General features: G+C 40.8%; 1 protein-coding gene across 4 annotated transcripts in view; it reads left to right on the top strand.

Moving 5' to 3' along the window:
* Nucleotides 1-22,528, top strand: part of PIK3C3 (phosphatidylinositol 3-kinase catalytic subunit type 3) — a 77,710-nt gene extending 55,182 nt beyond the window's left edge. For 2 of the 4 annotated variants that reach the window (XM_063422479.1, XM_063422481.1), the window contains 2 exons: nucleotides 17,767-17,892; nucleotides 21,799-22,528. In XM_063422479.1, coding sequence (XP_063278549.1) covers nucleotides 17,767-17,892; nucleotides 21,799-21,813 — 141 coding nt within the window. In that variant the 3' untranslated portion in view covers nucleotides 21,814-22,528. Of the gene's footprint in view, nucleotides 1-13,093; nucleotides 14,969-17,766; nucleotides 17,893-21,798 lie in introns of those variants that run through there. The other 2 variants (XM_063422478.1, XM_063422480.1) reach the window with 2 other exon arrangements.
* Nucleotides 22,529-23,200: the final 672 nt, after the last annotated feature.

The following is a 23,200-nucleotide window of genomic DNA, read 5'->3' as shown; positions in this document are numbered from 1 at the left end:
TGGATGCTTATGATAATGTTCAAAGCTCCTGTGAAAGTAATTGTTTTCTTTAGTTCTCGATTTTTCATTTTACTATTTTACTTATAAGAGATAAACCAGAAAATAGCTTTCAATGGTCAAGGATCAGAATCATCCTAATCTGTTATATAACAGTGAATAGATCATTGTTATTTGAGTTTTGTTGGTTTTTTTTAATAATGTGCTAGAAAACTTGTTTGGGGTATTAAATACCCATTAGCCCATCTGAAACCAGTTATAAGCTTTGTTAGAACTAATAAAAAAAAGGAACAAGGTGCCTTGCCTCTCTTGGGGTGAGTGGCAAATTGATGCAGTCATTTAACAAGGTAATACTGTACCTTGTTGTAGAAAAATTGAATAAATGCTTTCAGCATCTCAATTGATTTTTATTTTTTTCCTTAAAGCTTTAACAAAAAATCCATATATATTTCAACAGATTCAAATTAGGTAAAGATCAATTTTGGACTGACCTGCAAAATTAAATTACCTTTGATGTGTGAGACCAGTCAATAGCCATTTCAACTAGGTTATCACTTTCACAGAAGACACAGGTGGAGATTTACAAATGTTCCTGTATCTAAGAATGTGTCCTGGTGAAGAGCAGAGGTGAAGTTCATAGTCAGCTTTTTCCTTCTTGGTGCTGTAGTGGTAGCACTCATGCTCACTTTTCTGTAGGGCCCTTCTTTTGCACTAGGGGCCTGGAGCCAATCAGGTTCTGGGCTTACACGCAACAAGATTGGTTACCTTTATCTCAATTTGGAGATTACTGAGAATACGAGTTTGATGTTTAAACTGCAAGGAGAGTATTTTCCTCTTTTTAAATTTCCTAAAACAAAGGAATGCTTACTGAAGTAGAGTATATATATTACATATCTTACAATGCCTATTGAAATACTATACTGCAATTATTTTGTCTAACAATTTGTTTGGCATAAAGATCTTTTATACTGGAACTTTTCAGTAAGTGTAGCTATACTGCTGTTACGAAATAGGTATGAATTATTCTAAAGGTTATTGCTAAAGAATTACTTTTCTTTAATGGCCACAGTTTTACTTCCTCAAACTGAAAGCATTGTTAGATGTGTGAAAGCATTGTTAGATGGTAGCTGAACTCCCAGCCTAATCTTTGTCTTCACAAAGGGACATCCTGTGCCAGCAGTGAGCAGGAAGGTGCTTTGCAGGAAGTGACTGCCTGCTGGTTACAGTAAGGTGTAAAGACTGCATTCAGAAATAATTTTTGTGTTCTAAACTTGCAGCAAATAATCTGTTGTGGTCCTAGAGTCAGAATGTTTGATTTTAGTAATCGTACACGTATTCTAAATAAAAATAAAATTTGCATCTACCATATGGTAGTGATGGCTAGAATAAAATAAGTTGAAATAAAATAAATAACATTACTTTGATTTTCCATGTCTTGATTTGTTGTATTGTCTCTTGTAATTTCCTGTAGTGTATAGGTATTTGATAATGGGATTATCACTAGTTAGAGTAGTTAAGAGAAGATGTTGGAAGGACTTTCTTACTTTTAGTCATAGAAGAAAACCAAGTAAGATCATAAGGAAACTTCAATGAAACATGTGCTCTTCTGTGAGGCCTTGTGATTACTTTTTTTTTAAGAATTTCATACTGATATGTTAAATGAGATCTTCTGGAAAAATCTGAATGCAGAAAATATTCTTGAAGACTGTAACTACTAACCTGAGGAACAAAGGCAGACTGTTCTGGGTTTTTTTTTCTGAGTTGTCCTCTGCCATTTAGTAACAGTGGGACATCCCAGGGAGCTCACTGACAGAATGCAATTGTATAATCAAGCTTAAAATCTAACAGAAGGCCTATTGTCCAAGTGTTGTTTCTGTCCAAAAGTTGTAAAATGTCTTGGGAGAAACAGATTGAGTAAAGGCAAAATAGGAAAAGTAGCTTATGTCATGTACAATGTTCTGTAAAATAAGTATAGATTGCACCTCTTTGAAATGGTTTATTGGCACAGGATGGTCTAAGCACGTCTGGATGCTCTGTTCCTGTCCTCCCTGAAGGAACTTTCACAATCTTCTCATTCAAAAGAGAGCAAACTACACAAACTATTTTATTTATCAGAGAGAGATGGCAATGGGGATCATTTTTTCCTGCTAGCACGAAGAGAAACAGAAATTCCCTGTGGCTTCACTAAAAATACAGATTTGAGGCACATCAGAATTTGGCAGTACCTGCTTACTTGCTTTGCGTAACATTTGTTTTCAGAAATTAAGTCAGTGCCGACTTCAACCGTGCATTCCCACAGCTAAAATTGGACTGCAAATAAGTAAGGATGGACCTGAAAATAAACAAAGCTCTGTTTGAAGTCTCACAATTATTCTTGAAGAGTATATGGAAAACTGATTTTCAGCTGTCTGCTTGCAGTGGGTATACACGATATCACTCAGTGAGTTTACCCAGTATTTATGGAAAAGTAGGCTAGTACTTTTCCTGTTGCAAGAAATCCTTGTTGTACTGACTCACCTCACTCCATTTTTGGTCACTATATTCTCCATAGGAAAACCCGGAAAACAGGGATTACCAATTGCAGAAAATTGTCTCCATCCTCAAACCTGGAAAAACCCTTTTCAGGTTCTTGGTGTTTACTTTTATAATAAAAAGCTTTTCAGTTTTTGACCAAGAAAAATGAACTGCAAAGCTTAAAATTAGTTGTCTTTTTGATCCTTTCATGTCCTTTTGTCCTCTTCATACTGTTTATAAAGAAAGCTGTCAGTATATTGTGTTTCATCACATGGTTCATGACACGATCTCTGATTTATGCTTTTCTGAAAACCTGTCTCAAAAATGTGACAAAATGGAATTAAATTGAGAAGTAGCAGAGGATTCTCCTCAGTTTGTGTTTCCTTTTCTTTGGCCTCTGAAATAATTGCCTTTAAATTTTCCACTCTTCATATATGCTTTTCCATTTCTAAGATTTCAGGAAAAAAAACTGGGCTGAAATCATTTTACTGACTTGTCAATGCATAATTGATAATACAATGAAGATACCATTACACTCCCTTTTTTTCTGCCATTGCTCCTTGCTTTTCCATTTCCAGCACAGCTGCAATGTTAATTGCTAATTGTTGGGCTTTGTAAAATTAGCCAATGTTATAAATTCTAAGTAGTAATGACTAAAATCTGGAGTCAATTATGTAGCCAGTTTTGCGTAAGGAAGAGGTGCACCATCACTCTTCAGATGAAGCTAATGGATTCAGCATTGTCACCTCCTAACAAAAAAAGCTTTTTATTTTTCTGCAGGAAAGCTAGATGGTTTCTATCTGTCCTTCATAGCAGATTTGACCTTTAAATGAGAAATCATCAGGGACCGGTGATTCATTGGCAAACAAAGGATTCAGCAGGCATTAAAGGACAGTGTCTTAATTGACTGAGCTGTGTTTCAGATGTCCATTGATTAAAGAAGGTGCTGCAAAGATGCTGTGTTATAGGCAAGGTTATTGTGAGCACAGATACCCGGCTCCCATAAGCAGGAGCTTAACTGCTACTTGTGAAAGTAGCCCCATTCATTTTGGTACCACCTTTGGATAGACACAAAAAAGGATAAAATCAAACTGTCCAGAAGAGAGGAAAGTCATCTGACTGTGGGCTGTAATACTGAGAGCATTCTCAGTGTTTCCAAGGCTGTGTGAATGCTGACGGCTGTAACTTTTTGGAAACTAGCAAAAAGAGAGAGAAGACATGTTTTGGGTTTTTTTAAAACATTAAATATGTCAAAGTAAAATTATTTTCATTCTGTAAGTATAAAAGCTGAAGCAGAGATATGGCTGGTGGTACAGAGAGCTTCTGAGCTTCCTTGTTTCTAAATCTGAGCTAATTTGTCCAGTTTTTTTTTTAATCTGGCTCGTAGTGAAACTCACACTTCTTTCCCACTCTGCTGTGCTCTCCAGCCAAGGGATGATTGAGAATTGAGTTCCCAAGTTAGTGAAATGGAAAGGACTTTCTAAGTTGGAGCTTGATAAGACTTTTTAGGCATCTGTCCTTTTTTACCTGACAAGAAAGAGCAGTATTTCTTAGAAGGTGATGCTAGGAAATCTTCCTGAGATTTATTAATGCCAGTAGGAAATCTACAGCAGAAGTAAAGTCACTTTTGCTGGATTAGAATCTGTTTGTTTCAGTAGTATTTTCTTGCTGCACCAGCTTTGTAAAAGTGTCACATTGCCACGGAGCTTATTTTGCTTTGACAGATGTTCATCTCTCTGTCCATTTGGGTAATGACACTGCAGCTGCACACCCAGCTTTTTTGTTTCTAGGCTGTTGATTTTTCATGCATATTAATTCATTTCAAAATACTGAAAAAATACAGAAGTTGGAGTAAACACCAAAACATGAACCAGGTGTGAAAACACTCTTGTGCTCCTGTTGGTTTGTATCACAGTCTGTAGCTGATTGTAAGTTTTTGGCCAGTATGATGAAATTCTAAGCTGGAACAGTGTCATCTTTAAGTACCATAGTGGCTGAAACCCCAATTCTCACAGGAGTTCAATTTAGAGATGTTCAGTAACATCTTTGTTGTCTTTTATTAAAAAAAATTACAAAACAGAAATGCCTACATGAGCTTGTTTAGAAACCACATTTTGTTCAAATTGAGCCCTTGGAAACAAAGACTATTGTCAGAGTATCTCAGATGAAGTTGTTCATGCAAATAAAGCATCTGAATAGTTTGTGGTGTGAGTTGTTTGGACTGCAAGCAACAGGGATAGCAGGGAAGTATTTAGTGAAAAAGATGAAGTGTGACAAGGTTTAGGCCAAACACTTCATGCAGATTTCTGCCACATGAATATTGATGCTGACTACTGTATTAATTACAAGGCAAAACAGTAAAAATAATAATGAATAAATATTGTTTCTTTCCTTTTTTTGCTGTTAATTGATCTTTGTCTTGTTTCAGTAGAGCTTGCATCCAGTGTATGTTGTGACCCACTGGAAAAAGACACTAAAGTTTCTCTTTAAAGCAGCCGAAGTTTCAATGAGCAATCCTGTACTAGTGTGATAAAATTGTATAAAACATAAGCAGTGTTGTTTAATGTTGCTGGAAGAATAAATACTAAAGCACTCACCAGTGTTCAGAATGTCTGACTTGCAATTTGTCTGAAAATTAACAGGATTAACTTTCATATATACATCATATATGTCACCTTAAAATGCATTACTACAATCAGTACTTCTGAAAAACAGAGCTACGAGTATCCTTGAAATACGGATTTGGGGGCTGCCCTGAAGACTATAAAAGTTTCCACATAATTTCCAAAGTTTGTGATAACCTTGATTATTAAGTACCTAATCCATTTCAGGTAATGTTTTACAAGTGAAAAGATGCTTGCTAGTGAAAAATTCCTGAGTTTAATACAGTAACTGTGGTCCACATTGTACAGTAGGTCTGATTTGAGGACAAAAGAAGTCCATACAAATCTGTTCTTTGGTGGAAAGTAGAGGGCAGTCTTGTGCTTTGGGAACAAAAGGCCCAAGTGAAAATCTTAGAACTCTGCAGGGAAGTGCACTCACCCACAGTAGTACTACTCCCAACTATGTTTTCATATGATTTCTCAATCCTAAGCCTGTCACACTTCCAAAATACAAAATAGCCAAAGACAAAAGGTTGAACTTGGAGATTCACTTAACTGAATGAAGACACTGGCCTGCCCGTTTTCTCAGATCTTTAATTACCATTCTTAATAAGATTAGTGTTTTCTTGAATATTTCATCTCCTCTTTTTGTCATCCCTTTTTTTGTACTGTACAAAGTTCTGTGGAGCATACTGTGAGTTTTTTGAGTTTTCTGTGAAATCAGCTTCATAGGATATCTTTGATGGCATTTCCAAATAATACTCATTTTAGTTCTCCTTGAAGACACTTCGAAGGAAAGAATGGAGTCTGAGTTTACCATCAGTTAACATTGCCTGTTATTCTGGTAGATGTTGTGCTTTCCCCCTCTGAGTTAGATTTTTGGGAAGATCTTGGTGTTCCTTTTTGTTCCTGTAAAATATTTTTTCCCCTTTTTTGACTAGTTACCTTTCTTCGTTTCCATCTTCTGTGATTGTGCTGCAAGTAATGATCACCTTTTTTCATCATCAACAGTTACGCCACAAGTAAATTACACTTAAATACTTATGTATTTTCTTCTGAACTGTCCTTGATGTCCTTTTCCCCTTTCAATTTTTGTCTTTTGAAAAACAAGCAGTATCAGGTTAACTGAGAGAACTTCCTTACAAAGTGCTTTAATTTTAACTGAAGTATAGCAAAATTTCTAGTCAAACACTTCCATACAACTATTCAATCCTTTTGTACACTTTGATACTAAACTATCCTCTGTTCAGGGAGATAGGAAGTGGATGACTCCAATTTAGTTTCCAGTTGAATGTCGGTATCTTGACAGACTATTCTTACTTATTCAGCCTCTTCATCCTTGGAACATTCAAGTTCTGCTGTTGAGATTTAATGTTTCAGAAGAGTATTTGTATATTGAACAGGGTTTAATGTTTCCTTTTCTGGAAACAAAGCAAAAGTTCAACTAGATCATCAAGTTTATTTTTTCTCTGTTTTACAAATCCTGAATTATAACAATGTACTTGATTTCAGTATCAAAGAGGGAGCTCTAACTAAGTGTTCAGATGGGATGCCTTTGACGCCTTCATGGTAGTCATCATTCATAAGTGTGTAGAATGAGGTAATTGTATATTTCATCAGGATTTCACCCTCAAATTCACCTCTATTTTTAACACCATGCAAAAATCTCTTCCTGTTGACTTCATCTGTGAGAAACTATCAGCTTTTAGAACTCATCCCACATTGGAACTCAAGATATTTCAAATAAGAATTACTGTGTTGTGGCCGAGTTTCTCAGGTATCGTGGGCATGATATGCTCACAGATACCATTTGAGCTATTCCAAACTAGGCCAAACTAGGCCTCAGGCCTGGGTCTAGTAGGCCGCAAAACGTTCAGCATACGTAGTAGCAGATAAACTTATCTCCTACTAGGTATGTGTTAAGGTATGGACGCTCGCAGCATAGAGGTAATGGCACTAAATCTCCGTAGCTACCTTAACCCTAGATTGCTTACATACTTTTGTATGTTCACCGCCTATCACAGTGCACCTGCTAACTGTAAACTATTCGTTCTGTACTTAACCGGCCATCTCGCGGAATAAAGCGGAGTTCGTGCTGGAAACCATACTGGTTGGTCTCACGTTACTCTAGTCCCCGGTCTTACCAGAGCTCGGCTACACCTGGCACCCGAATATTAGAGACTGAGCACTGGATGAATAGTGAAATATAAGGCTTCAATGCTGTGAGATATAAGGCTTCAATGCTGTGAGATATAAGGCTTCAATGCTGGATTTTAAGGCTTAAACGCGGAAAAGACCCTGCTTGATTTGATTTAGAACGTGTGTGTGCCGCTTGCGGACTACTGTTCTGAATTCGCGGGGCAGGCCGGGGAGCGTCGGCTGATTGGATTGATCAGAAGGCGACAGTGCCACCTGCTGTCGGCGGAGAGAAGGTAAGAGCAGCCACGCGGATGGATTTATCAATGGAACGTGACTTCATGGCTGCTACGCAGCTTTTAGCGTCCATTGTCTCGAAACGGGGCGAAAAACTTAGAGACTCTGATATTACTCAGCTGGCCCAATGGGCTAAAAAGAAAGGGAAATTATATCAGCCCTCACTTTTGTTTAGCGAGGAAGAGTGGAGAGAAATCGGAGACTTACTGTGGGATTCGGTGGTCTCACAAGGGAAAGACGCGAAACTCTGCTCGGAGTTAGGCGTAACGTGGAAAAAAATTATAACCACGTTGCAAACCTTTGCCGCGGAGCGCAGAGCTGCCCAAGCCGCGATTTCCGCTTTGGAAAGAACGACTCTTTGCTCTCCTGATCCGGGAGCTGCCCCCCCCCAAGCGAAGGAGCAAAGAAAAGTATCCAGGGTAGCGAGATGTTTCGGGATCAATTCCACGCAGCCGGTGAAAGGGAACGCGGCCCCTCTCTGTTCCTCCCTCCGTGACGTGGTAGATGTGGCCAGCCATGCGGTTGAGAGACCGGGCGAAAAGCCGGAAATGCCCTTGCCGCGGTTCGGAGAGAGTGGCGTGGAGGAGGGGACGAGCCAGCCGCCAGACCCCAGGGGCGTGGAGAAAGAGGAGGAGATAGGCGGAGCCGGCAGCGGCGCAGGGCGGGCACAGGTGACGCAGCAAGGAGGCGAACTTAGAGGCGGTGCCACCGACGGAGCGGAGCCAAACCCCCCCCGCCGGAACCGGAGCTGACATCAGCTGCCCACCTGACCAAAACAAAAACAGAGAACATGGCGGCGCCCATGGCCGGATCAGACAACGCGAGTTCAATTCAGTCCGAGACCCCTGTGGTCTCGCAGCCTGCATCGGCGGGACCCGCCACCCACCCACAGGCGTCCCGATGTCCTCTGCCAGAATCTGATTCGGATGATGAAGTTTTGGAACCGGACGGCCGTTGTGCGGCACAATCGGCGGAAAAGCCGCAGAGATCGACGGAGCTGCAGCAAATTATAGCCGAGCTTGCTAAGCTCTCCAACCGGCAAAATCAACTGGAACAAAGGACGATGGAGCTGTCTCAAGCATTCCCACAGAAAACATGTAACGTGCAACCTTTGTCAACTATACATAGCAAGCAGACACTGCCATCCAATGCCCAGCAGATGGCGCTGCCTGTCAACCAGCCTGATCCACTTCTTAACCGCTGGGCAGACGTAAAAAAGAATGCCATCCTAGATAAGGACTTTGAAGCGGCCAATGTTATAGCTTGCCCTGTGGTGATTGAGCAGAACGTTGCCAAATGGCAACCGCATGAATGGAAAGTACTGCAATCTGCAAAGCAGACAGTTAGCCAGTATGGAATTCGTGCGGAAGCTTCTAAAAGTATTATCCAATACATCTTCACTGCTGACCTCTTGTGCCCTGCTGACAGTTCTAATATTGCAGCACTTCTGCTCACGCCATCCCAATTTCTCATCTTCGAAAGAGAGTGGAGACGGCTGGCAACTGAGGAATCTAATAGGCATCAAACAGTGGGAGATCCATTTTACGGGATTCAGACAGATATGCTCACGGGCCAAGGAGCTTATGCTACGACGAATGTACAGCTGACTTTTCCTATTGAAATTCATCAGCTGTCCCAGTCACTGGCCTACAGAGCTTTGCTGTTGGTGCCAGACAAAAAGAAGCCTCCATCCTATGCTAACATCAAGCAAGGAGCCACGGAATCGTTGGCACAGTTCATTGATCGTCTTTCCACAGCTTTGAGAGATGCTCCAGATTTGCCTGATGAGGTGCGAGACCATATGTTCCGCTCCCTTGCGTTTGAGAATGCAAATGCGCGCACGAAAACTATATTAGCCTCCCTTCCCCAAGGCTGTGGTGTGGACGAAATGCTGGTTAGAGCAGCGAGAGCAGAGCAGACTAACCAGACAGCAGCTTTCACAGCAGCAATGCAGAATGCAGTGCAGCAACAGGGGCACGTTATCGCAGCTGCATTGACAGGGAAGCCCTTTAATCGTTGTACTAACGGCAAAAAACCGCCAACGAACTTCCCTTGCAACCGATGCGGGGAACTGGGTCATTTTAAGCGAACCTGCCGGAAGCCTGTTTGGTGTCACAGATGCAATGTGGACACTCATGCTACAGAGGTCTGCAGAAAACAGGGAAACTTCACGGCCAGCGCGTCGAGGCACCGCGCCAAGACACAAGTCAATGCCTCAGCCCACCAGACTCCAAAAACGACTCCTTGAACCAAAACAGACCTGCTGTGTGGAGAAGTGTTGGTATAGACATAACAGCAGCAGAAGAAGTCACTTTGCAAGATAAGGAAGTAACCTTAATCCCCACTGATGTCTCTGAACCCATCTATAATACAATTTCTTCAGCTGGAGGTTTGATATTAGGAGGAGCCTCCACGAGCAAACAGGGTATTATGGTGGTGCCAGGAGTCATCAATGCAGATTACACTGGACAGTTAAAAGTAATGGTTTATGCCCTGCAGCCTCCTGTGACAATCCCAAAGGGGAGCGGATTGCTCAGATCATCCCCTTTGAGAACATCCTGCCACGTCGTCAGTCCCAAAAGCAGCCTGCGGAAACCGAAGGTGGAGCTAGGAGCTTTGGATCTATGGGACACAATGTTTTCCTTACAGTGGATTTACACGAGCGGCCACGGATTGCAGTGAAACTGCAACGAGGCGATGAAATTACTGGCATGGAACCACTTCCAGACACCGGCGCAGACATATCTTTAATTAATAAATTACATTGGCCTTCTCATTGGCCTTTGAAATCCCCCTATACCCGCGTTGTGGGCGTAGGAGGCCTGACTGTTCCCTCAATAAGTGCAGATCCTATTCGGACCATCTTTGAAGATGGACAAGTGGTTGTGGCTCATCTATATGTTGTGCCAATGCATGAAGAGATTCTGGGGCTGCTAGGAAGAGACGTGCTTTCCCAAATAGGGATGGTTTTGACTACTGACCGGCATTTTCCTTAGTGGCCACTGCAGAGCAGCCACCCATTTTAAAAATCACCTGGTTAACTGATACCCCTGTGTGGGTTGAGCAGTGGCCAATGACAGAGAAGAGGCTGCGAATTACCAAGCAATTGGTGCAGGAACAACTAGAAGCAGGTCACATTCGACCCTCAGTGAGTCCATGGAACACACCGATTTTTGTCATTCCTAAAAAATCAGGGAAATGGAGACTATTGCATGACCTTCGCAAGGTCAACGAGCAGATGCAAGCAATGGGTGCTCTGCAACCAGGCTTGCCAGCACCGACCATGATTCCTCAAGGGTGGGACATTGTGATCGTCGATTTGAAGGACTGTTTTTTCACGATCCCACTCCATCCTCAAGATACTCAGCGCTTTGCCTTCACTGTACCATCTATTAACAGAGCAGCTCCAGCACAACGGTATGAATGGGTGACTCTTCCTCAGGGAAGTCGTACCTCACCTACCATGTGCCAGATTTTCGTCAATTGGGCTTTGCAGCCAATTCGTCAGCGTTTTTCCAATGCAATAATTTATCATTATGTTGATGATATCCTCATTGCTACTAAAGAGCCTCTGCTCACAGAGGAATTAACCTGGCTGATCACACAATTAAAACACCGTGGTCTGACTGTGGCCCCGGAAAAAATACAACGATCAGCTCCGTGGAAATACTTAGGATGGTTGATCACAAGCGCACAGATCCGGCCACAGAAAATTACTTTACATACCAACATTTCTACATTATATGATGCTCAGAGACTTTTTGGAGACCTGCAATGGGTTCGCACCATTGTAGGAATCACCAATGATGACTTGCAACCGCTTCTGCCATGGCTACACGGTAATGATGCCAGTAGCCCTCGACAATGCACCCCTGAACAACAACGAGCCTTAATAAAGGTGTCAGAAAAGCTACAACGTGGTTGGAGCATTTGCCGTATAGAACACCTCCCACTGTCACTGTTCCTCTCCAACACAGATGCCTGTCCGTTTGCCATTATCTTTCAATGGCAAAAGAAAAAGGGGGAACACCAGTCTAGGTTACAGTCGACAGCTGGTGTGATTGAATGGGTGTTCTTGCCGGTGCAGCCGAAGAGTCGTGTTTTGACAAGAACAGAAGCCCTTGCCATGCTCATCAGGAAAGGGAGAGATAGGATTTTAGAGATCGATGGGGAAGAACCGGCAGATATCAGCGTTCCGATCAGAAATGAAGATCTGGACTGGAAGCTGAGACATTCTGTGGAGCTGCAAGAAGCATTGTTAGGTTTTACAGGTGTGGTTCACAACCGACAGCCAAAGGGTCCGATGTGGACTCTGATTGTACGCCATCAGTGGCTGGAGAAGCCTCTGTGTTCCATGACACCTGTGGAAGGCAGAACAGTTTATACAGATGCTGGCCGAAAGACACAAAGAGCTGTGTGTGTGTGGAAACAGCAAGGAGAATGGAAGCAGCATTTAATCCACAGTGAAGCCGGAGACAGCTTGCAGACCCTGCAACTGGGAGCAGTGTGTTGGGCTTCGCAAACCTGGAATAAGGAACCTCTTAATGTGGTGTCAGATTCTTTGTATGTGGTTGGAGTGGTACAGAGAATCGAAGATGCACTCATTAAGACCACTCAGAATCAGCGCCTCGGAGAACTATTTCTACGACTGAGGAGTATACTCAGACAGCGTCAGCATGCCTTCTGCGTGATGCACATTCGTAGTCATCAGTGCAGCAATGGTTTGGGAGAAGGCAATGCACGGGCAGATGCTGCAGTCAGTTGCGTTGCCCATGTCCCTCCTGAAAGCAAATTTGTAAGAGCTCGCAACAGCCACGAGAATTTCCATCAGAATGCTAGAGCTTTGCGTCGTCAATTTCAAATATCTATGAACGATGCACAGGGGATTGTGCGTGCCTGCCCTCAATGCAGTCATCACGGGCCAGGTCTTGGCCTAGGCACGAATCCTCGAGGAATGAAAGCCCTGGAACTGTGGCAAGTGGATGTAACACACATCCCAGAGTTTGGAAGGTTGAAATATGTTCATGTCACTATTGACACCTACTCCAAATTCATTTGGGCCACAGCACAAACTGGGGAAAGAGCTCTGCACGTTGAGAGACATTTGACTGTTTGCTTTTCAGTGATGGGAGTGCCTGCAGAAATCAAAACTGACAATGGTCCAGCTTATGCGGGACAATGAGTTGCTAGGTTTCTGCAAAAGTGGGGGGTCAAACATACTACCGGGATTCCTCACTCTCCTACTGGCCAAGCCATTGTGGAACGGGCTCATCGGACGCTGAAAGAGTATCTCACAAAACAGAAGCAAAGCAATGACCTAGATGTGACCAATCGTTTATCTAAAGTACTGTTCACTTTAAATTACTTATGCCTAGCAGAAGGGCGAGAAGAGCCTGCAGTTGTCATCCACCACCAGGCTGTGAAAGAAGGGAGACCACAAGCAATTCCAGGACTTTACGTATATCATAGGGACATGCGAACGGGTGAATGGCAGGGACCCAGTCCAGTCTTGTTTAATGGTCGCGGTTATATGTGTGTTTCTGCAGGAGAAGCAGGACCTGTCTGGGTGCCGAGTCGCTTTACCCGTGCATGTCCACAAGAAAAGATACCAACCGGCGGTGACACTCCTAGAGACACTCACAGAGACAGCGACGACTTATCTGAAGCACCTCAAGAAGACGCGGAGAGTGCTGAAAATTGACTGTTTTAATAATAATCTATCATTGCACTAGCTTGACACTTAGAGACACAATAAGTTATTGGTTAAGGTTAATAGCCTGCGTGCTACACTGTGTGCTTTTCACAATGGGTGAAATGTTAAGCATGAGGGTGTTGGTTTTGATCAGTGTGGTAGTAAAAACAAGAGCAGGGATGTTTAACATTGACACAAGGGAGAACATGTGGGTTACTTGGGCCAAACAAACTAAACAGGATTCCTTTTGTTTATCTCTAGCGACGCCATCCAATCCTTTTAGAACCTGCTTGATTGGAGTTCCACTGACCTCCATGGCAGAGTTCAAGTCTTTAACCCCTGTCAGCATTGACCCAAAAGGTGCTTTAAGACCACAAGCTGCTGCCATAGCGCGAAACCTTAGAACTGCTGGTCCAGAGCCTCAGGAGCTTGATCTTTTAGGTTCTGTGCCAGGAAACTATTGTCTTGTCTTTGGGCGCTTTGCAGTAAATTCAAGTCTATTAATCATAGATGAGCAGCAATTGAAAGGCCACGCTACGTGGCTATCCCCTCATTCACCATTGTATTACAATTACATTGAGTATTGGGTCAGATCTGTCACGCAATTGACAACAGCTACTAAGAGATTGCCACCAGGAATCTTTTTAGTTTGTGGAGATAGAGCATGGTCCACAGTACCTCCAAACAGTGTCGGAGGACCGTGTTATTTTGGTAAACTAACTCTGTTCGCACCTAGTATTCACCAGGTTCTAGGCTTGCCAAGAAAGGCTCAATGAGTCAAGCGCAGTATGTTTCAACTAGGTCCCAACTGCAGAGATCAAGTTAAGTTATGGCAGCCTGCAGCCGTGATCTCAGCATCCGTTTTTGCCCCAGGAGTTGCTTCAGCACAAGCCCTCACACAACTGAAACATTTAGCCTGCTGGACAGGGAAACAGATTAACATAACGACGAAGTTGTTGAGTGAGCTTGCTGAAGATGTTAGTGGCATTCATCATTCAGTGCTCCAGAACCGAGCCGCGATTGACTTCCTTCTTTTGGCTCAGGGGCATGGATGCGAAGAGTTTGAAGGCATGTGCTGCATGAATTTATCAGACCACTCACGGTCGATACATCAGCAGTTAGCGCAGTTGAGGGACAACATGAAACACCTTGTAGTTGAAAACACTCCGTTTGACAATTGGCTGAAATCTTGGAATCTCACCGGGTGGATTGTGGATTTAATTCGTTTTGGTATAATGATCTTTATTGCTGTCATAGTAGTTTTGACAATAGTGCCTTGCTTGATACAATGCATGCGCAAATTAGCCGACCGTGCCTTAACGTCAGTTTGGATAGCCCAAAAAGAAAAAGGGGGAACTGTGGCCGAGTTTCTCAGGTATCGTGGGCATGATATGCTCACAGATACCATTTGAGCTATTCCAAACTAGGCCAAACTAGGCCTCAGGCCTGGGTCTAGTAGGCTGCAAAACGTTCAGCATACGTAGTAGCAGATAAACTTATCTCCTACTAGGTATGTGTTAAGGTATGGACGCTCGCAGCATAGAGGTAATGGCACTAAATCTCCGTAGCTACCTTAACCCTAGATTGCTTACATACTTTTGTATGTTCACCGCCTATCACAGTGCACCTGCTAACTGTAAACTATTCGTTCTGTACTTAACCGGCCATCTCGCGGAATAAAGCGGAGTTCGTGCTGGAAACCATACTGGTTGGTCTCACGTTACTCTAGTCCCCAGTCTTACCAGAGCTCGGCTACACTGTGTCTTTCCTACGGGAGCTATAAGTCAGTATGCATTAATCTTGTTGCTGCTGTTGCAGCTCAAGAGGTAATTTGTAATTTTGTCTTGTTTCTTCTCATCTGAGTTTTAGCAATCAGTTTTAATGCAGGGCTGAAAAACTTTCATGCAAAGATCTAATACTGGGCATAATTTCATCCTTCTGTTAATTGTGAACTGATTACAAGATCTAACCATGGGTGAATTTCTGTGCACAGCTATCAGTGTGCCCAGTGTGTTTTGTGGGAAGTTTGTTTAATTAGTCATTAATTCCATAGAATGAAGTTGCGTCTTAATATAACTAACTTCAAAAATTCTGAGGCGGTCTTCTGTGAACAAATTAGAAGACTAGCAAAGTGTTTGATTACTAAAGTTGTGTAAAAGAGTGCAATGGGGTTTTTTTCCTTTTTTTTTTTTTTGAAACTGGAGTTAGTGATTTTGCTGAATTCTCATTAACATCACCTTTTCTGTGAGCACTAAATTAGATCTGAAAGAAATCTCTGCTGTAATTCGGGGATGTATTTAGGCTTTGGCATAATTGCAAGCATGTGAATAGTCCATTAATTTCCGTTGGATTCTGCTGTGTGCGTCATTCACTGTCTAAAACTTCTGAAGTGAGAGTTAATAAACTTCCTTCTCATTCTGTTTGTTATGAAGATGAAAGTTCTTCATAACAAGAACTTATTCGAATAATCTGCTGAGTCTCTTACTGGTAACATGCTTCATTGAAAGTTTGAACTTTTTTGGCTTAATCCATTCTTTCATACTGATCAAACGTCTTTTTGAGAGAAAGCTGAGGAAAAACTCACTTTGTGCATCCTTCAAGCATATCAGCCACAGTGTTATAATGGTTATTTTGTATGAAGGAACTTAGTGATTATAGAACTCTTTTCCAACCTAAAGAATTCTGTAATTCTATAATCTTTCCATACTGTGCTGGCTAACTTAGGTTTTTTATTACAGTGCTGAAGGGCACTATTTTGGAATATGTTGCCTTTGAAGGGAACACAGAGTTATACTAAACCGAAATCAGCTAACACTCAACTGAAATCTTGGAGCATTTTTGCTGTCACTAAGATGGTGGTTGAGTATGTGATATCCTTGGTGCATAGAAAGCATACAAAATATGACATGAAGGTAGGATCACCTCACAAATTCAATGTTATTATGAAAACTGTTGAAATAACTTGGGTCACATTTTTGTCAATGGCAAAAAAATAGTGAATTCATGGAAGAAGTTCAGAAAAGACTTGACTCTTACAGTCACAGCCACAAAAAGGTTAAGAAACAAATTGTTTGATATTTGCCTACATGAGAGAGATTTCTGATTGACAGCTCTTTAATATAAAAAGTTTTAATGGCCTCAATTGTTTGAGATGGAAATTGGACAAATTCAGATAGCAAATAAGTCACAGTTGTTAAACAGGACAATTAATCATTGAAACAATTTACCTAGGATGTGAAACATTCAGAGTTAGCAAAAAGATAGGGTAAAGAGATTGTTTGATACCATTTTATCTAGTTCATTATAAAAGAGGCTGAAATACTTGAATATGATGGTCTCCACAAGAGCTTGAATTGTTTGAGATTTATCTTTTTGAGAATAAAGCTTGTGACTATATGGCAGCAATATATCTTCTACAACTAATGTGAATTTTCTGGGCAATTTGCATACTGTTACCAGCACTACTTTGCAAGGTAACTAGTACATTAAATGATGGCCATAGTATTGCTTAGACTGTGCTAGGATCTAGGTTCATCAGAAGAGATTTCAAGGGGGAAAAGGATAAAACCAGGCTCGGTGGAGTTAGGGCTAGGCTCCACCATGTTAAGGAAATATGCCATCTTGATCAGTTCTGAATGATTTTCTTGGAATTAGTTGGAAGTCACAGAAAGGCATCTACTGCCCATTCCTAAATTCCTGGCATTGCCAAGATGGAAATAGGAAAATACAGGTATTGCTAATTATTGTGCATTTAGCCTTTTACTCATGTACAAGTTTCAAGTACGAAGCAGAATGTGTTATTGGTACAATGTTGCTCGTACTAAAAAAACACTTAAGGGGTAGCAGTGTCTCCAAGCAACTGTTCATGGACAGTGGATACAATCAGAGGTAATGAACTTCACACTCACACATACCACACAAAGTTCAGTTGTGACAGAGTTGATTTGCTCACATTTTCCTCCTATTCTGTATTCTTTATTTAACTTCCTCACAATTTCTGAAAGACAAACGTTACCTGAAACTAATGACAAGGTTAGAGTAATGAAGTGTTACATCCTTTCCAAAATTATTAGGATCATCCAGACTCTTCTAAATTTGTATTTAATATGCAAAGTTCTCTGTTTTTTCTCAAGTGGCTTTTAATTCTCTAGTGAATGTTGAATGTTATCTCTTTTTCTCACAGCATTTCCATCCTTGGAACTTAAACTTGTCTTTAAACTTGTCCTTCATCCTTAAACTTCATCCTTAAACTTGTCTTTCCAAGTACTTCCTTGACTTTTTCATCTTGAGCTTTGAAATCACTAGTTTGAATTAGGGAACTGTTTCTACCTTATTTAAATACTATTTTTTATTAAAGTATTTGAAGTAGGTGTTTTAAATAACACTGTACATTTCCAACAATCTGCTGTAGGTTAGAAGAGAGAGATTCTCCACTAAACAGCCAAAATCACTCTGCTTCTGTTTATATTGATAAAATAATGCATGCTTTTAACCATTGAACTTTAGCCATTTCCTCTCCCATTCCAGGTGCAGGACAAGTTTCGTTTGGACCTGTCTGATGAAGAAGCTGTGCATTATATGCAGAGTCTAATTGATGAAAGTGTCCATGCCCTCTTTGCAGCTGTTGTGGAGCAGATACACAAATTTGCACAGGTGAGATATTTTCTTCTCAGTTGCTGGTCTCTGTGATAGCTGAGTAAGGCAAGAGGTAGTAAGTGGTAGGTTTAAGGCATAACTTCAATGTGTGATGTTTTAGTTCATTTTACTACAAGATGAAACTGTGTTTTAGTTGTAAGAACTGGAGAACAAGCGTGTAGAAGTCCTGCAAAATTTTTTGAACACCTTAGCAATCATGCAAGGTGTTCATCTGGGGCAAGGCAACTTCTGACGCCTATCCAGGCTGGGGAATGAACAGACCTAGAGCAGCTGTGCTGACAGAGGCTTAGAGGTGCTGGTGGGTAAGAGGCTGGACATGCCCCGGCCGTGGCACTCACAGCCCAGAGAGCCAAACGTGTCCTGGGCTGCAGCCAGAGCCCCGTGGGCAGCAGGGGAAGGAGGGGATTCTGCCCCTCTGCTCTGCTCTGCTCTGCTCTGCTCTGGTGAGACCCAGCTGGAGCTCTGCATCCAGAGCTGGGGTCCCAGCATGTGAAGGACAGGGACCTGTTGGAGCAAGTCCAGAGAGCTACAAAAGTTATCAGAGGGCTGGAGCACCTCTGCTAGGGAGACAGCTTGAGAGAGCTGGGATTGCTCAGACTGGAGAAGAGAAAGCTCCAAGAAGACCTTACAGCAGCCTTCTTGCTGATGATCTGTGTGGACAACAGATTACTGCCTCTGTTATTTTTGTTATTACAATATACCCTGCAGGAAGAATGAAGTCATCTTACTCTGTGCTGTCTTACTACAATACACTGTAAGACAATAAAATACTTGATTCCCATGTTAAATAAAACTATGTTCACAAAAGCATTTCTGCTTTGAATTTCCAATGTTTTGGGTTTTTTTCTTAAAACTATCTGACATTTGGTTTGTGTTTATGGAGGATTTAAGATGTTACACTGTTTGCCTTAAGTATTAGACCATGACAAGAAATGCAATTAAGAGGAAAAATTAAACTGCTCTGAAAAGTCAGTCATTATCCTGGTTTTCAGTTGATACTTTCTTCAAAAGGCTAGTCAAAATCTGATATGAATTAAGGAGAACTATTGCAATGGCTGTCTATTCTGCTAAAAAGCATCTGTTCTTTTCTTCAAACTTAGTTTTTATTTTGAAGTATTGCACTGTAGTGCAAGATTAGAAGAAACAATGTCATTTCTATCTACGTATATATTTAATAAAGGTGATGTTTTATGAGATGTGAAAAAAGAAAGTGTAATTATATGGAAATGATGCAAAATTTGTTGTCATTCACTATGGATTACTTTGAACTTCGGATGGAGGATGGTAATTTCATGAGACAAAGTGAAAAATGCCTGGCATCTGCCTTCAGCTTCAAATAAAAAAAAAATTAAAAAAGCTATTAGAAATTTTCAAGACTGAAGTTTTAAGTTTGTCCAGTATATGTGTAGACCTTTCTTTTCATCACATACCGACAGTCACTTTTTTAAAGACATGTCTTTTTACTTCATTGGCCTTAGGTGACTGCCACACTCTCCCAGATAATTGTTATTGCGTTTGTGAAAGTGTATTAGTAAGTCAGAGTTTACAGATTTGATTCAGGTGACCTTTTCTTTTTTCATTCAGGCTTGTTTTTGCTTGATCTTTCTTTAGTTCTTAACTCTGCTTTTAAAATCACAGGACAGATTTGCTCAGAATATTTAAAACCACCGAAGAATGTTACTCCAGGTTTCTGTAGGATGGGGCTCTGAGCAACTTGGTCTAGTGGAGGGTGTTCCTGCCTATAGCAGATCGGTTGGGATTAGTTGACCTTTAAGGTCCCTTCCAACCAAACCATTCTGTGATTCTGGCTCCCAGGAATGGTGGTGTAAGCAAAAAGCTGATACACATTCCAGCAGGCACAGATTGCATCTTTCTTTCATATTTTTGGGAGTTAATATGCAAGCCCACCGGTGTATTACACTTTGGATACCAAATAATCAGATGTAACAGCCACTAATATGGGCCTGATAGAGTTACCTTATTCTGGGATTTTTACTTCTCCAGCTGACCCATGCTGAATTTCAGCACAGAGATGTTTTTCTGAGGCTCTGTGCAATTTTTGTGCACTGCTGCAGAGTGTGTTTTTAGCTTTCCTTTCTGCTTTGGGCATCTGGTGCCTGGAATGAAAACAAGCGTCTTAATTTGTAAGTGCTCAAGGCATCTCATGACTCCATGTGATGCTAGTTTTGGAGATCGAGTTACTGGCTTTATTCAGACTCTAAAAAAATTAGGCTTGCAGACTTTCTCTTGCAAAGATACTGAATTGCAAGTGTGAGGAGGATGCAAAAAGAATAGACACAGATTAATCGGCAGTTGACAATTCTTAAGAATCTGTGCTCTATTAATGTATTTTTAAAAAACCCAAAACTTCAAAAAAAACCAATGAAAAGTAAGTGTAATTAATGTCTATTCTCTTTATAATTTGAGTGAAACAGGATGGTTCTTAGCGATATTTATTACTTCATCAGTCAAAATCATTATCTTTCCTTTTTGTCTGAGGCAGTCTTAAGAATTTGCTGCTGTAGTCTTCATGGAGTCTGCAAATCATTAAACAAACGAACAATTAATGAGTCATGAATTTGCCATAAAGGGGTCATCTCGCTCAATGGCCAGCTGAAGCTTTTGAAATGTTAATCTATAATTCTGCATTGAACTGCCAGTGGCCTTGTTCTTCATAAGTTGTTGGAAAAAACTCCAGCGCTACACAGGTGTTATGACACAAGTGTAAACAGCAGATTTGGCCTAATGCCACACAATATTTCATTTAAAATGCTGTTCAACACATTTTTTTATTTATCAGTAGGTATTTATTCTTTTACTGCCTCCAAAATAGGCCCTAGAGGAATCTGTGCAGTCTATTGCAGCACTTAAGAGCTTTTTAACAAGGTTGGTTTACTATAGTAACCATGGTGTTTCAGTATTCTGTATGTCACTCTGCAGTAAGTAAAGCTCTTGGATAAAGTACTCTGGATGTTTTGGAATCAGCTCAGTATTGTTCTTTTATAACAATATTCTAAATTGTGCTCAGTTTACAGCTGTGTTATGAAGCCTTTAGTTTCTAATGTATCTCTAATCTGTTATTTTGTCAGATATTTTACAGACCTTTTCCTGCACTGACTGTCTCCTTAATTGTTATCAAAAAAAGTTGTCTCAAAAGAAAATAAATTCAGCATTTAGAATAAGCTAATGGTGTTGCACCATAGTTCTCAAAAGGAGGAAAAGGTGCATACTAATTCTAGTTGATACTAACGAAGACTGGATAGCCATTTCTCCCTAGAGAGTAATTTTCATTTTATTCATTTTAATAATTTTCATTATTTATTTTTTCAAAGGAAGGAAAAAATCTACACTTTGAAGTGTCTAATTTCATGTTTTATTTCCCTTGTAGATTTACAAATAAAGTTGGTTGCATTCAGGGCTGAAATGGTACCCAGTGATTAGAAAAGTGAAAGCTTGTGGGATGCGGGGTGTCTCACCTAAAGTGTAACTGTACAGTTTTGTGGGTTTATTAATGCTTGGCTGATAACCATTTAGGAGCAAACTCAGTTTCAGCTGTAGAAGTTGCATGGATTTAGAATATCTCCAGGCTGTAACCCCAGTGCTTCTGCATCACAGAGCGCAGACACCTCAGCACAGGGCTTCTGTTTTCTTTTGTACTGGATGCTAAAGTAAGACAGGGCATGTCTACCAGCAGGACTGTGTTTATTGGATGAAATAAGTTGTCAAGGGGCATAAATTTGGCTTCCATGTTGCATTTTCCCTTTAAAGGCTGTGAAAATCATCTACCTGTAGGCATTTCACCATGTTTTTAAACACAGAGTTCAACTTACGCATAGCATTTGTTCTTTGAGAGTAAACTAGATCAAGTTATCTCTGCTGTTGTGTTTTTTTCTTTTCTTTCAGTATTGGAGAAAATAAAATTTTGCCTGCTCATGGTGGAAACAAGCAAGTGCTGAAAACAGAGACTTTCTCAAGCCCTTGTGGACTTCACCAAACAGCTTTGGAAGGCAAAAGCTGTAGATTTAATAGTGTGAAGAACTGAAAACTCAGAAGGTAGAAAAGCTTTTTGAGTCTCTGTTCATTAAAGGTTTAAAACAAACCATTTTTTAAAGGAAGATCACTGTTTGTACCATCCTTGGGAGCCTCAAAAGTTGAAGTAAGCAACTTCCTCTCAAGCCAAAGATAACTGGAAGAGGTTGGATTTAATGATGAATTCTTGTATGTGTTAATATATTTCCTTATTTAAAATAGAAATACGTAAAAAGCTAAAGCAGGAAAATTACAGTTTCCTAGTGCAGAAAAACCCCTCACAAAACCACGGCAATCCCCTCTCATCCCTCCCCACCCACTTTGTTCCCTGAGTAAGTTTTAAATATAATTCATATGACCCTTTATTTCCACCTTGGGCAATGTTATCTTTTAGAAAGGACAATCATTTCTTGCCTGCTTACAAAAGTGTTTTTAAGTGCTGATAAGTTACCCCAGCTGTAGGCAGCCAATTAAATGATCATTAACAGGCTCAGCAAAGGGAATGCACAGTGAGCAGTTCAGTATTTCATGCTTTAACTCTAAATGTTTTCTGTACAGTGATTATATATTCTTCACTCTAATAAAAACCTTTGTTGTTGCAGTCTTGAGGTGTTCTGTTTTGTCTTTTTAATCTTACCTGCTGAGACATAGCACACTAGAGGATTATGTTTGTAACTACTTCTTTTTGCAAGGATTTTCACTTCTCAGTTTACTTGATGGCTGGAATAAGGCCACTTATGAAATAACTTTTGTGCCACATGTTGAGTTCATAATGAATCTGGTTTGTATGATCAATAATGTAATTAGCGCTTCATAAATGTGTGGCTCTCTTCAAAGGGTGCTCTAATAGTCCTGTATTTTTTTAAACAACATTTTAAGTCAGGAAGAAATCCTTCCCAATTATAACGATAAGAGGGACTGATTTGAATGTGAATCTGACTGGTATTTTTGAGTCAATTTTGCTTTGTACTTTTGTGTCTTTTTTTCCCCTCTATGGGACTTAAGAACTGCATTACCCTAGCTGTTTAGTGCTCATGTTGTCTGGCGACACACAGTGCCATACAGGAGCCACAGTAGTACCTCTCTTGTCTTTAGCTCACTCTTCTTTGGAGAAGTAGTAATTATCATTTTCCTGTGTTTTGTTTTTTGGGATTTTTTCTGTCAGACTTACATATTCCTCTACTGCCTCTGTTTTGCGTGAACTTGTTCTACAGACAGTGCTTTGTGGCATCTCCCAAGTATAATTCTGAGAGCCTGGACTTCTCAGATGTTCAGA

The sequence above is a fragment of the Prinia subflava genome, chromosome Z (assembly GCF_021018805.1).
Source record: "Prinia subflava isolate CZ2003 ecotype Zambia chromosome Z, Cam_Psub_1.2, whole genome shotgun sequence".
NCBI classification, from domain to species: Eukaryota; Metazoa; Chordata; class Aves; order Passeriformes; family Cisticolidae; genus Prinia; species Prinia subflava.
The sequence above is the reverse complement of the archived record's forward strand: the minus strand, read 5'-3'. Positions and strand labels throughout refer to the sequence as shown.